The sequence below is a fragment of the Haemorhous mexicanus genome, chromosome 6 (assembly GCF_027477595.1).
Source record: "Haemorhous mexicanus isolate bHaeMex1 chromosome 6, bHaeMex1.pri, whole genome shotgun sequence".
NCBI lineage: Eukaryota > Metazoa > Chordata > Aves > Passeriformes > Fringillidae > Haemorhous > Haemorhous mexicanus.
The window spans coordinates 1,714,098-1,729,825 of record NC_082346.1 but is presented as its reverse complement, the minus strand read 5'-3'; the positions used below and the strand labels follow the sequence as shown (position 1 = coordinate 1,729,825).

At 41.1% G+C, this 15,728-nt stretch overlaps 1 protein-coding gene across 4 annotated transcripts in view; it reads right to left on the bottom strand.

Moving 5' to 3' along the window:
- Window positions 1-15,728, bottom strand: part of GALNT18 (polypeptide N-acetylgalactosaminyltransferase 18) — a 246,427-nt gene that overhangs the window by 80,496 nt on the left and 150,203 nt on the right. For all 4 annotated transcript variants that reach the window (XM_059848290.1, XM_059848288.1, XM_059848289.1 and 1 more), the window contains exon 8: window positions 802-987. In XM_059848290.1, the coding sequence (XP_059704273.1) occupies window positions 802-987 (186 nt within the window). The remainder of the gene's footprint in view (window positions 1-801; window positions 988-15,728) is intronic.

Below are 15,728 nucleotides of genomic sequence, written 5' to 3'. Positions count from 1 at the left end.
ATGGAATTATAGCTCTCTGTGATGGTAAATAGGAGACTAAAATTCAAATTAAGATGTGCAATGTAGATTTGATGGCTTTTCCCCCCCATATTTCTGCAGCTACCAGTTTAAAATATCCATGAAGAGTCATCAGTGAAGAGAATAAACTCGACAAGAAATTAATTTTTAAGGGACCTAAAGACAACAAAATTATTCTAGAATGAGACACAACTACATATATATGTTTATATGCATTTGTGTATGTATGGGCATACACCTTATGCCTGTAAGTGAGACATAAATACATACATACATACAAATAAATAAAATCCTACCAGAAAAAATCAAAATTCAGGGTAGTAACTATTGTATTTGTGGGGTGCCCAGATGAAGGAAGGAATGATGAATCTGAGTCCATGTTCTCAGAAGGCTAATTTATTATTTTATGATACTATATTATATTAAAGAATACAGAAAGGATACTTATAGAAGGCTAAAAAGATAATAATGAAAACTTCTGACTCTTTCCAGAGTCTCGACACAGTTTGGCCCTGATTGGCCAAAGGGTGAAAACAATTCACACCAGAATCCAATGAAACAATCACCAGTTAGATAAACAACATCCAAACACATTCCAAAGGAGCAAAACACAGGAGAAGCAAATGAGACAATTATTGTTTTCCTTTTTCTCTGAGGCTTCTCAGCTTCCCAGGAGAAAAATCCTGGGCAAAAGGATTTTTCCAGAAAATGTGACTGTGACAAGTAACCAAAACGAAAGGGATCTAGAGCCAAAGCTTGGAAGCACTGATGTCTGTGACTCACCTCCTGGGGTATGTTCCAGGCCATGTAGACATGGCTCTTGAACTCATCCATCCAGACCTCAGCCACCCTCAGCGCGTTTCGGCGGACGTGAGCGGTCAGATCCTCCGTGTACGGTTTATGCGCTCTCTCGATGTGGGCAATCCTGGAGCAAGGCAGAACCTCAACGCTTCCTCCACACTGCCACACCTGGCAGGGAAAAATAAAAGGACATTCTGCTAGTGGCAGCTCCCTACACCACGGCTGGCCTCCAGCAAACACACTGGAATTGTTTTATTTCATTGCTAGAAAGGAGAATAACCACTCAAGGCTTCTTGCACTACAAAGAGGTTGGGAGGGGAGGGTTATTACTTTGCCTTACCATAAATTATTATTGCTACTTCACCTTACTACAGATTTCTACATTACCTGTAGCCTCTCATTGCACTCTGCCTGGATCAACTCAGTTGTTTTCAAGATTATTAATAAAATTATTTATAGCAAATTCAAAATAGTAACACCAGGTTCAAATTTTAAGCCTTGCAAGACTTTTCTCTGAGGTTCTGCACAGTCCATACCAGACCATATATGCACTACCCAGAATCTCAAACTAGGCAGCTCGTCATTCTAGGGAAACTAAGCCAAGCAGCTTTTTAAGGCTGCTGAAATTTCAGGTTCCACGAAGATGAGGAATACAACTGCACCTGATGCTTTGCTTTAAACATGGCTGAGAAAGGACCAGATCTATTCCTTTTGAGGAGAGATGAATACCAAGACTGCCTAATGAAAATGTGTGAACAATTTAATCAGAAACTACTCTTACAATAGCTTCTTGATGTAGGTTACTCTACCTGCTCAATTAGATTTCAGTTTTGCCCACTACCACAACTGAGCTAAAGTACACAATATTAATCATAATTACTGCTTTCGTTTCTGATTTACTCTTTCTGCTTTCAACAAAAGAGAAAACCACTTTGGCAAACTTAAGAGTCACTGAAGTACACGAGTTATTTTTACATAGCAGCTCTTTTTCTGTGTATCTTGTACCACAGAAGCTTCCTAACAAGATCAAGGCAGCCCATTCATCATGGTTGAGTGGATGCTGCTCAGGTGAAAGACCAGATGTACCCAAACTGTTTGATTCTGCTGAACAAGTACCTGGGTGTCCCAGAGGCAGGTGCACTCACTGAGGAGTGACAGAGTTTGCCTTATGATAACTGCCAGCAGACACTCCTGAGGCCTGGTACCTCATCCTAAGAGAGCAAAAAATGAGAGTGAGGGTGCTTCTTTCTTGTACCCTCACCCAGGGGGTCATATTCTGGTCTCCCTCCTGGTGGCCAGGGATGTGGGCTGGAAAAGCATCCTGTTCAGGAGCTGATCTCAGGCCCCTCAGATCTGTCCACCCTACAGGCATATGCTCTGCTAAGGAGGCACTTTGTTCAGTCATTCATTTTATATATTTAGACATCTGGCTCGAATACAGCATTTAGGCATTTGGCAGCTCCTGAGACCAGAAAATGTGGCATGAATTCAGAATGTTTACAAAGCTTTTTTCTGAACTGGTGCCTAATTGCATTCAGCATATGCTGGGAGAAGAGATAGAGCCCTGGTTTGCAGAGCTCTGTGGAAAGGGAGCTAACCCATGAACCTGCTGTACAGTCAAAAAGGAAGCTGAAAAGACTTCAGCACATCTCTGTGTCCAGAACCTGGAAGACCATTATAGTAAAAAAACATAATCATTATCAATATCAGGGCAAAACTGAGATGATAATAAATATTTGAAAATAAATATGCACCTGATCTGGCACAAAAATAAATAATCTGGAAACAAAATTGGTGTCCTTTCTAAATATCATATTAAGTGGGCAATCTAGTTTAATGATCTAACAAAAAAATTAGTTTGTCAAACATTTAATTATAAATGGTCCAGCTACACCTCCTAATGGAGATTAAATGTGAAGTCCCACCAGGCTGTGCTCACACAACGCCTGCTTTCAGTCCAAGTAATTCCTCAGTGCAGCATGGACATCCAGCTATAAATTGTTCCAGAGTTACTCACTGTGCACTGCCTAAATTAGTATCATAAAAGACAAGGAAGATGTAGAGGTGGTCATAACTTAGCCCAGGACAGGGCAATTCACAGTGCTCATGCACATGCCTCTGCTCATTGCAACCAGGGATGGCCTTGAGCCAAGGCCAGGGAACACCAAAGCTTTTGTGGGATTTTTCAGAGCTAGGTCACAATGCTGTCTTGACAACAAGTTGAGCCAAAAAGTTCACAGTCTACAGTAAGCTGAATTTCCAAGCAGATTTCTAGGAGCTGAAATTTGGAAGAGCAGTGTCATGTGTAATTTCAGCATTGATTCAGTTATCAGGAAACTACGATTTGACTTAATAATGAAGTGAGATGTTTTCAAAAAACAACCTGAGATGACCAAGTCCTTAACAGAGTTTGCAAATAAAAATTACCCACTACCTGAATAAACTCCAACTAATCAATTCCAGTGGCCACTCCTTCCTCCCAGACACTGTCAGTCTTTGTTCTATTTTCCAAGACTAATTAATTTCAATCAATTAATTAGCTATCAAAACAGAACTTCTAAGTTTCATTAAACAATTTCAAAATCATATTATTTCCAAGCAAAAATTTCCTGAAATGCATAAAAATTAGTTACAGCACTCAATAAGGAGAATGCCCTTAGATACAGGCTATGAAACCTGGCTGAGTGGAAGCAGAGGCAATGCTTTAAAAAGGCAGAAAGTACAATCCTGACATGCTCAGCTGGTCACATCTGGGACAAGCCAATGTCCCTTCTCTCCCCCACTGTTCTTTGCCAGTGAGATTACAGTCCAGCAAGAAATCTCCTTTTTCTCCAAATGTTTCATTGCATTTAGGGAGCAGTAAGTTGTTAAAAACAAAACAAAACAAAACAAAACAAAAAAACCAAATAGAAATGTAGGTAGCAGGCATTAAAGCAGGACTTTCAAATGACATGATCCTGGGATCTCATGGAAGTCAGGATCCCCAGCTCCCTGAAAGATGAAAAATCTCCAGCCAAGGAATGAAGGGCTTTGCTATTCATACACTAAACACTACACTGAACTGCATGCATGAATACTAAACAATAAACATCATTAATTGCTACAAAAAGCATCAGCTTTTCTTTTAAATTCTATGTTTTAAATAATGGAATTTCTTGCCGTTTCTTTCCCTTCTAGACCAAGTGCCCACTTGAACCTGACCACTCCTACCTCCCCCCATCTCTTTCACTCATTTACATTAATCCCTGGTGCTCTAACCATTGTGTTGGAGCTGCTGTGAATAGCTGGATGGTTTTCAAGAGAAAAACCTTGAGGTGGCATAAATCTCACATCAGAAGTGCACAGGAAAGACTAATTAATTACTCTGACCAAATACCTTTTAGTCACATACAATTTTTATCTTTTTTTTTTTTTTTAATTCATATTTTAATCCTAAGAAATACATCTTCTCAAAGATTCTACTCAGAGGGAAGCTGAGAAGCCTTTTAGAGTGGCCTGTTCTTCATCTAATAAAATTCCTGTAGACAAGAAGGAATAGCAACTGAGGGGTTGGTTCCTTGCAGCTTCACACATTTCCCCTGTGGATTTGGCAGCTATTTTTTGCTGTCATTAGCAATCTTTATTCAGGCTTTATCCACACTGAACAGCACCACACTAGTTTTCCTGAACTGCTGTTTTATTTGATGGCTATAAACACATACAAAAGTTAAAAATCAGTAGAGCCTTTTCAAATTATCACCCATGGCTTTAGCAGGAAGTGTAAAGATAAGAGCTTCAAAGCCTTTTTCAAACCACATGGAATGGTTTGAAGTAAAATGTTGTATTTCTGAGCATACTGTGGCTGCAATCAGTAATACTTAATGACTAACCTACTTGTACAAATTGCAAGGAAAACATCTGAATAATTTCCTAAACCATTTTAAAAGGAAATTCAGCAACTTTTCCTGTTGCCCATGAAGATAATTTACCTACGATAGGCAAGCAGTGGAAATTACCAGCAAAAATCTCAATTTCCTACCAAATCTTGAAATATATATATGCAGTTGTAAAAAATAATATATGCTTTCATCACTTTGAAACAATAAATAGTAATTCACATGTCATGCTGTAAAAGCATCCATTGCAAAACTGCACCAACAGGCCTCAGGCTTTGCCTTGGAAAGTTTTGAAATGTGATCAATGTGGTCAGTGTATCTTTGGGAGTACTTTTTCCATGATTGCTGGAGTCTCAGATAGGCAAAAGGTTTGCTTTACCCTGGAGGGACTTCCTGAGGTTCTGGTCCTGCTGGTTTACATTGCAAAAACAGTCTTTCAGGAAAAGAACACAGCAACTGGAGTTTCCCTTCCAAAGAGCTCTGAGCCCACTTCAGTGTGTTTTCAATGCTCCCTTCCAAGGCAGCCTGAGAAAGGGCTCTTTATTCTTGAATTTCCTGAGGAGGTTCATATATGTGGTACAGCCCCAAGGAGAGCTTAGAGAGATTTCTCTTCTTGAAAGAGTTCCTTGTTCCTTCATCACTACCCAAAGGTAGCAAAATTCCATAAAACAAAACCTCTAGGTCCAAAGGGACAGTAGCAGTGCCAAGGGGAACACTCACAGGGCTGAAAGACCAAAATCAGCATAGCCCATGACCTGAACTAAGCAAATCAAAGGAGAGATGGCAGGGACATTAAATGAGTACAGAGATTCTGCTGGAGAGGGGTGAGGGGGAAAGGAGGGGAAACTCCCTTTCCAATCTTCAGCTGTTGTGGCTTGTGGACAATCTGCTCTAAGCACTCTTAATGTACTGAATGTTTATTGGCACGTGGTTATAACTGTGGCCCTAAATCTGTGAGAATTTATGTTTACCAAGGTTAAAGCAGCACCTCAGAGTAGAGAGAAAACAGGCTCCCCACACTGGGAGAGCAACTGAAACCAGGAGAGGACACAGGTGGTGGCACAACAGCCCAGCTGTGAGTCCCCCTCTGTTGGAGGGGGACAGGACCTGAGCGTGGGGCAGTGCAGGGGGATGGCACCAGGGAGGCAGCTACAGGAGCAGGAACACACCAAGTGGCTTCTCAGAGCAACCTGCCAAGTCCTGAGACCCCTGTCACCCCTGCACTCCCACCAGGCACCCCACAGCACTGCAGAGCCACCTGTCACTCACACTACCTTGCAAATACCCAAATCAGTCTGCTTACAAGGTTTTTTAAGCAAACTCCATTCACATCTGGAAAACCTCTTTCACTACATTATTGAGTAAATCCTCTCCAATTTCATTTAAATGTCTTTGAATTTGCACGTTTAATCAAAACAATGGCAACTCTGAAGCCAATCCCTTTCTCGAATATTTAATTTATACTTCAATATAAAATGAAATAACACTTCTTCATTAGAAGTTTCTTTTTATCTCTTTAATCACTGTGTGTTCTTTTTATGTTATAGAACTTTAATTTAATCAAAAAACCAACCCTACAAGTCCTTGAGCAGTTTATTAGCATGTACTGCATTCATTAAATTTACACAGAGCGTGCAGTTTCTCCAAGAGCTGATGTGACCTTGTTTGATGCCATCACCTCATTTGGACTGCAAACTAAAACCTTTCAATAATTAAGTGATTTCTGAAAAAGCTGAAGTAATTTCTAGCTTCTGTCAAGGTTGCAAATTACAAAATTAGAAGTACTCATTAAAGATGCCCCGAAGTTAAAAAAACAGTCAGTGTAAATTAATTACTGCTGTGGATACAAACTAATTAGTTACCAGTATCTTTGAAATATATTTTACAATTTATTGTAAAAACTGCTTGTGAATCTTGTCAGCCTTTGTCATTACCATTAATTGTTGACTGATAATCAGTAATGTGCTTGATGTTTTACAGACAAGTAGGAATAAGTTATTTCATTTCATACCATAATCCTTCTGGATCTGCATTATTTTGGTATCTTGACAGGTGACTGCAGAAAGGACAGAGAGAGTTCTCAGACACAAAGATCACTGAAATCAATGTTCATATTTCTAGTTGCTATCAGTGGGTTTTTGATCACACCCTGGAAGTTTTTGGATTGTTGTGCACATTTCTTGGGTATCTGCCTCTGCAGAGCTAGAAACTACACCCACTGGATGAAATATGTTAATATTTATTTAGGTAATATCTCCACTGATTTCAGATAACCTTCACTAAATATGTCTGATCATCACACAATCCTGTCATACTTTCAGGTAAACTTATTTATTTGTATGGAAGAACAGCCTATTTTCATAAAAACCAAGCTGATAGTTTAATGTGGAACTGTAAGTAACCTACAAAAACACCCCCCCACAATCTAAAAGGCTTTTAAAAAGGAAAATAAAGGACTTTAACATAACTAGAGCTGCACTTCATTTTTAAAATGTAAATTATCCCTTAAATCTAACTTTTGAAGTCATCATTAATTGCCTCACAGGCCTCATTTTACATTAATTGTGCCTTCATAAAACACTCTCATTGAAAACCTAATACATGTAAAGATTCTTCCCAAATTAAATTGTCATTCCTTTTCTTCCTCTTTTAGCTAATTGCTTCATTATGTACTTTTTAAATTGTTTTGTTCTGCAGGGATTAATTTTGCACGTATCATCACGAGCTATGAAACTTTCCCAGCGTACTGTTAAACCAGGCATGGTGTGCTGCTGGTTTGAGCTGCAGGAACCACTCTCCACCTGTGTCACCAGGAGATAACAGGTGTCAAAGGGCACTTATGGCCCCATTCAGGTCTCTCCCAAGTGTGTCCATCTCCTTGCCAGGCACAGTCAGTAACCCACACATCGATCACCGCATTGCCAAGTTAAAGAAATCACTTTTTGTCTTAAAAAGCACAAAAGGAGACTGAAAAACAGGATCACCACTGGTTTAGTATTCATGGAGCAATGTACTGTGCTGGCCATCTCTTGTGGCTTTACCTTTCTCTCCTTAGCACAGCTACACTTGGCTTGATCAGCTTTGTTAATCTTGCACTGTGATCACAGAACACAACAGGCTGGCTGGGGAGGGACCCACAAGGACCATCCCAGCTCAGTCCCTGCCCCTGCCCAGGACACCACAAGAGTCACACCACCTGTCTGAGGGCATTGTCCAAACACTTCCTCAGCTCTGCCAGGCTTGGTGGGGTGACCACTTCCCTAGGGAGCCTGCTCCAGTGCCCAGCCACCCTCTGTGGTCACTGTTAAATTGTAGGAAAAATCCCCTCACCAGGATTTTTCTCCTGAGAAGCCTCAGAAAAGAAATGTAAACAATAATTATCTGATTGCTTAGAATGTGGTTTGGAGGTTGCTTACAACAGGTGCAGCTTTGATTGGTTCCATGTGAATTGTTTTCACCTAATGAGCAATCCCAGTGTCCAGCTGTGTCAAGACTCTAGTCAGTCATGGGTTTTTTATTATTCATTCTTTGCTGGCCTTCTGATGTCCTTCTTTCTCTTTCTTTAGTATAGTTTTAGTATATAATTTTAACATAATATACTATAATATACTATACTATAATATAATGTAATATAACTTTAATATAATATAATATAATGTAATAGAACTTTAATATAATATAATATAATGTAATATAACTATAATATAATATAATATAATATAATATAATATAATATAATATAATATAATATAATATAATATAATATAATATAATATAATATAATATAATATAATATAATATAATATAATATAATATAATATAATATAATATAATATAATACAATTTTAATGTAATATAACTTTAATGTAATATAATATAATTTTAATGTAATATAATTGTAATACAATAAAATTTTCATATAATAAAATATAATTTTAATATAATGTAATATAATTTTAATACAATTTTCATATGATATGATATGATATGATATGATATGATATGATATAATATAATATAATATAATATAATATAATATAATATAATATATGAAAAATATTATAATAGCATACCAATATCATACCCATATCATATTAATATCATATAATATATCATATCATAATATAGTAAATCAACCTTCTAAAAATTATAGAGTCAGATTCATCTCTCACCTCGTCCTGGAAACCCTCACACCAACACCACAACAATTAATAACCACCCTCTGTGAAGAATCTTTTGCTATTATCCAACCTGAACCTCCCGTGACCCAGCTCCAGGCCATCCCCTGGGTTCTGGTGCTGGTCACCACAGAGAAGAGGGCAGGTCTGCTCCTCCTCTTCCCCTCACAGGCAATTCTAACTGCAGAGAGCCTCAGTCTCCCCCCAGGCTGAGCAGAACAAGTGCCCTCAGTCCCTCCTCACACAGCTTCCTCTCCAGACCCTTCATCATCCTCACTGCCCTTCTCTGGACACTCTCTAACACTTTAATGTCTCTTTTAGATACTAACACCCAAAACTGCCCCAGCACTCGAGCTGAGGCTGCTCCAGCTCAGAGCAGAGCGGGACAATCCCTCCCCTGCCTGGCTCGTGAGGCTGTCCCTGATGTCCCCAGGACAGGGCTGGCCCTCCTGGCTGTCCCTGATGTCCCCAGGACAGGGCTGGCCCTGCTTGCTGTCCCTGATGTCCCCAGGACAGGGCTGGCCCTGTTGGCTGTCCCTGATGTCCCCAGGACAGGGCTGGCCCTGCTGGCTGTCCCTGATGTCCCCAGGACAGGGCTGGCCCTCCTGGCTGTCCCTGATGTCCCCAGCACAGGGCTGGCCCTCCTGGCTGTCCCTGATGTCCCCAGGACAGGGCAGGCCCTCCTGGCTGTGCCTGATGTCCCCAGCACAGGGCTGGCCCTCCTGGCTGTCCCTGATGTCCCCAGGACAGGGCTGGCCCTGCTGGCTGTCCCTGATGTCCCCAGGACAGGGCAGGCCCTCCTGGCTGTGCCTGATGTCCCCAGGGCACGGCTGGCCCTGTTTGCTGTCCCTGATGTCCCCAGGACAGGGCTGGCCCTGTTTGCTGTCCCTGATGTCCCCCAGGACAGGGCTGGCCCTGTTTGCTGTCCCTGATGTCCCCAGGACAGGGCTGGCCCTGTTTGCTGTCCCTGATGTCCCCCAGGACAGGGCTGGCCCCCTGGCTGTCCCTGATGTCCCCAGGACAGGGCTGGCCCCCCTGGCTGCAGGGCTCTGCTGACCCACCTTCAGCTTGTCATCAAGCACCCCCAGGTCCCTGCCCACAGTGCTGCAGCCCAAATTCCATCAGTATTATTAAAGACTGAGGCAAGAGCTCCTGAAGAATTCCCTGTTCAGCCAGGCTGGTCTTTGCCTCACTCCTGTGACTTACAACAAAAGGTGCTGTCACACATCTGGCCTTCACACCTGTGACCTGGCCGTGCTGGATCCATCCTGGTGAACCCATCTCAGTCACTTGTGTGACTTAGAACAAAAGGTGCTGTCACACATCTGGCCTTCACACCTGTGACCTGGCCATGCTGGATCCATCCTGGTGAACCCATCTCAGTCACCCACTGACTTCTGCAGCACCACAACAACGCCTGGCTCTACCTCACTGCTCTTCCTCTAATCTTTGTTAGATTGCTAAATCAGTCCTGCGACATTAAAATCACTCAATGAAATTAAATTCTAGAGGAAAGCCACAAATATGGAATCTCCCCAGCTTAGGCCATGAAGACTTGCAATACCAGAAGGTACAATGGCAATGACACCATGCCATGGCTTGAAAGTGCAGGAGGGCATTAAACATGAGGCTAATAATGCACTAATTAACTTGCATCTCCCCTCAGTCCATTGATGTGTAAGCATCTATTGAGTTAAACTGTTTTACATTTCCCATACCACTAAAAATAACAATTTCCTCTCATAAAACATCAATATATCTGTATTAGTTCCCAGTTGGTAATGTGCAACTACACATGCACAGTTGGTGAAAAACCACTTGTGAGGAATCTCCAAGTGCCTCCTTGTCCTTCCTTGTAGGGTACAGTGATGTCCCATGTTAGCTGCTGCTGTAAAACTTTTCTTTCCTGTGGGAGCAGCTAATAAAATGTTCTCTCCCCAGAAACAGCAAAACCACAGAACTGATTCACTGGTAATGTATAATGCTGTAGCTGCAGATTACCTGCTGAGGCATTCATGAGAAGAACAGAGGGAAAAACAATTATTCCAATGTAGGAGTGACTGGAACCAGAACAAGCCAAAAAAAGCCAGTAATGTCATGACTGGCAGAATTTGGAGGCATGACAATTACTTATTTTATTCTCAACAGAGCCTTTCTTTTCTGACCTGTTGGAATTACAATCCTGTAAATAGAGAATTTTAGTCGGTGTCATCTTGGGATTCAAATTGTTGACACAGTGAGGTACTTTGCAAAACAAAATTAACCTCAGGAATAATCCTGTGCACACAGATAAGCCACTGCTGGCTACACAGGGTGCCAGGCAAGTGCTTATGCCATACTTGCTCTGCTAAGGAATTATCTTTGTCTTGGTGAAAGTGTGAGCTATGAAAAGCTACATCTTGTAAGAAGTAACATTTGGTCAATCTTTACCATTTTTTTCTTTCAGGCTTCATTCTAGAAATAGCCTCCTCCTAATTCACAAAATGGATAAAAGCAAAATAAACTATTTAAAGCTTTAGTGCAAATTTAAAGAGAAAACATTATAAGAAAAAGCAGTATTTAAAAGTTCTCTCATAGTAACAACTAAGGATATTTCTATTTTGGGACTTCTCAGCCCCTTGCCTTTCCACATCACCAACCTTGTACCGTTGAGCAGCACTTGTGATCACCTACTGAGGATGTTTTCTGTAGAGCAAACCATTCCCTAGTGGCAAAGGATATTGGCCTTCTTACTGAAAACAAGCCAAAAACGTGGCTTTAGGACTACAACAAGTGATGACAGCTGCAAGTGCAAGAATGGGGAATGTCTTGAATAATTTTCCTGAGGTGTATTTGGGGAAGATCCACATTGCTCAGTGGAGTGCCATGAAGGGAGGCCCAGCAGCAAGGACAGAAAGGGTCACCAGGCACACATGCCACTACTCTCTCTGCATGCAAACAGTTCCACAACACAGCAGTTTGGTGAAAAATCCCTTCATCTCCTTTGTTCCTTTCCTGACAATTCTACCTCTTGGCACACCAGCCTGTCAATCTGCCTAACAGACTGCAGCACAGTAAATCACTAACTGATGAACATTAAAATTAACCCTGCATTTGAAAGAAAATAAAAGTTTACTGGAGCAGAGGTGTTCAGGAGCAGCAGGTGTGGGGCAGACCCCTGTGCTGGCAGGGCCAAAACACTGGTGAGCTGCTGCAAGATCTAGAACAAGAGCATGGCATGGAGAATGGGAAAATGGAACCCAGTGCTGCCTATTTGCTGTGAAACTTCACTTGAGCTTGAACACTCTTGGTGCAGTTTAACATTATCCTCATCCTAAACCCAAACCCCAGCACTGCACCAGCTTCTAGGAACAAGATTATCTCCATCCCAGCCATGCTCAGGACAACTGGGCAAAGGCTTTCCTTAATAAAATCAGACATCTGTTTACATGCAATACAGTCACAGTTTCATGTCATTTATGGCCTGTGTTAGGAGCACTGACTGGTAAATTGCTGGAAACTTCTTGCTAAAGAGGAAAAAGGGCAAAATATTTCCATATAAATGTGGAGATTTGAGGCCAAGTGTAAGTATCCTCACTTGCTTGTGATTAACAAAAAGAGAACTATCCCAAGGGCAATATTATAAGAAAGATCTCAGGTGAGAAACAATCAGGATACACACACACACTGTGGACTGGGAATGGCTGGAACATGTAAGCAGCCATCAGTTTCTAGGCACCAAATGGGAGAGACTCACTTAACTGACAGGTAATGAAAAATCATGATCCCAGAAGTATGTTGTGGGGAGGAGGTTAAAGAAAAAACAAGATAGGTAAGACCCAAAACCACATTAATAAACCCCAAACAAACAACAAACCAAGACCCAGGCCAAAACCAACTTCTGGAATTTAAAAACAATAGATCAGAGAAGGCATGACAGATTTCATCTCTCCTTGCTTTGCCACAGAGGGACCCTAATGTATGGAAAATACCCCAAAGAACACCGGGACTGTTTTCTGCTCAAGTAACTCATTTCTCCATCTCTGCTCATTAACTGCATGGCTCCAGTTCTCCCCCAGCAGAAACAGCATCAGATTCACAAAAGGTCTGCAGACAAACCACCAGACTGGCAAGAAATGAAGCTATTAATTTCACTACAGCAATATACTGTACAAAAGGAGTGTGCCACACTCAGTCTAACTACAAATGCAATTTTCCTCCTGGGTCAGCTGATGTAAAGTCCTGATACACCATTTAGCTGGAACAAGACCCAATCCTTTTCCCTTAAAGAGCTTTTACCTTCTAATAAATTTTCCTCTTACCCACTTAAGGGGGCCATTAAATCCTTGTGAACACGAATTCATCTGCAAGCACAAAGTCTTTGTGACACACAGAATTACTCCAAGTCAAAGCCTGGGCTTGCATTCCCATGACCCTGATGATTGCTTAGTCTGGGACCTGAGGCAAATCACCGAGTATTTGTTAGGGCACCCCTAGAAGTGGCACAATAACTTCTTGTAACAGATATTTGGGAGCTTTATCAAGCATGTGGGCTGCTTTAAAAGACAAAAGAATTGCTACAGGGTTGCTTTTGAGAGCAAATCATCTTCTGACTTTAGTAGGAATTGGAAGAGACCTTTAAGAAGACTACTGCAAGCTGGACTTGAACCATCCAGAGCAGAATCTGACTGATGGCAGAGGATTTGTAGGGTCTTCCATGGCCACAAGAACTGCTTGTGCAGGCACAACCCAGCAGCTGAGCCCAAATGACACTGAGAAACACCAGCCTTACACTCACATTCTTCTTCCACTTTAAGGCAGTTACCAACACAGCTCCTGCTTGGCCACATGGATAAAAATGTGATTCCAATTTGCCCTCTAAATGCAATCTGGTAATTTAAAAGCACACTTAAGTAGTCCATTCAGTTGGGAATGACTGAACTCCATTGAATTGGGAATGACTGAATGAAGAAGAAGCACCACTCATCCTAACCTGAATTTACAAATATGATTCTTCTTCACAGTAAATGAATCTTTTAAAGTCCCAGTTAAAGTGACTGAACTGCTCAAAGAGGATTCTATCAAGTCTTGCATCAACCAGCCTGCCTTTTTTGTCTTATGGGGCAAATAAATAGATTTACCAGAAAACATTTGGTTGAAGAGTAAATAAAGAGTTTCTTCTAAGAATCAAATGCATTCATGTTTTGAACTCATCTGCCAGCTTCTAGCTCAAGGCAAAAGATTTCTATTAATATTTATTTAGTAATATATGTTTAGTATTTTACAAATGCTGCTACAAATCCACAGTCAAGGGTAAAAAGCTTAGAAGTTAAAACAGTATTCCAAATCAGTGACCAACAGAGCAGAGGAGCAGCTCTGAAAGAAATTTAGAATCAAGAGAATAATCCACTCAGAATTCAGAATCAAGAGAATAATCCACTCAGAATCAAGAGAATAATAAAAAGTCCTGTTTTCTGTGCCTTGTTATGGTTTACCAACAATGGATACTCCAAATACAGTTTCCAATAGCTGGGGATTGTCTTGCACTCATGTAACACAATAACTAGATATTTTGCAGATGATGAGGTGACAAACACAACCCTGGGTGAGGATAGTGGGAAAAGTCTCCATTTGTCAGGGTCTAACTCCTCACAGTAGTTTTACATCCTCTGGCACAAAATCAGTGATATCAGGACACAGGACCATGCTCTACTCACTGTGTTTAAGATGAACAGGTAGCTTAAATGATCCTAACACAGGCTATTTCTGCAGTCAAAAATAAACTCTCCACTTCTTCTAGATGTTTTTGCTCTTACAAGCTTATGCATAAAATTTCCCTAGCAGGCCATTTTGGACAGACAGTGTCTGCTTGTCCATTATCCTGAATGATAATGCTTTTCACACAGCAGAATACTAGAAAAATCTAGATACCTCTTAAGAAAAAGGAAAATGACAGTGAAAGATGAGGTGCAGTGAGTAATACATAGTCACAGGTTGGAGAGCAGCATTTTTAAATGGAAACCTTATTTATTGCAGAAATATTGTAATTATAATGTAGTTTTTGTAGAACAATTACTGTTTTGATTAAGGCATTCATCATCAGCCCTGCAGCTGAAAGTGACACAAGTGATCTAGAGATGTTCCAGTGCCCAACCAGCCTCTGAGTGAAAAACCTTTTCCTGATATCCAGCCTAAACCTTCTGTGACACTCCTTCAGGCCATTCCCTGTCACTGGTCACCAGAGTGAAGAGATCAGTGCCTGCACCTCCACCTCCCCTGGTGAGGATACTGAAGACCACAAAGAGGTCTCCCCTCTCTGAGTCTCATCCCTGTATGATCTCAGACACACAGAGGATTGTGAGAAGAGCTATCAATAAATTGTTAAACAATCTGTTGATTACAGCTCTGCAATTTGTTCTCATGCAGCCAGATCCAAGCCAGCATAAATTCAGATAAGGCAGCACATATTATGCTACCTTGCACACTACAAGCTGTTACAGATGAAAGTGTTTTATGTAGGTCAGGCACTGCTTCCCTGGAGACAGAGAAAAAGCCATAAGGAAATCAGAGCAGTGTCAGGCCTTATTCCACTGACCCAGCATACTCCAAAATTTCAATTGTGCAGAGATTGTGTCTCTCTGGCCTCGTCTATCAACACACCAACAATCAGCTCCTCCAAAGCTAAGTACTGCAGACCAGACAGGGTACCTCTCATGATGCAAACCGAGAGAAAACTCCTTGCACTCACGAGGAAACAATAATTTTCTGTCAGTTGTAAAAAGAACAGAAAAATCAAAGTGATGTTAATTTTCAACTCATTGCAACATTGAGCTGCAAAGTAAGTTTTTGGGAGCAGAAGGCAGCTCTCTGGCCCTTA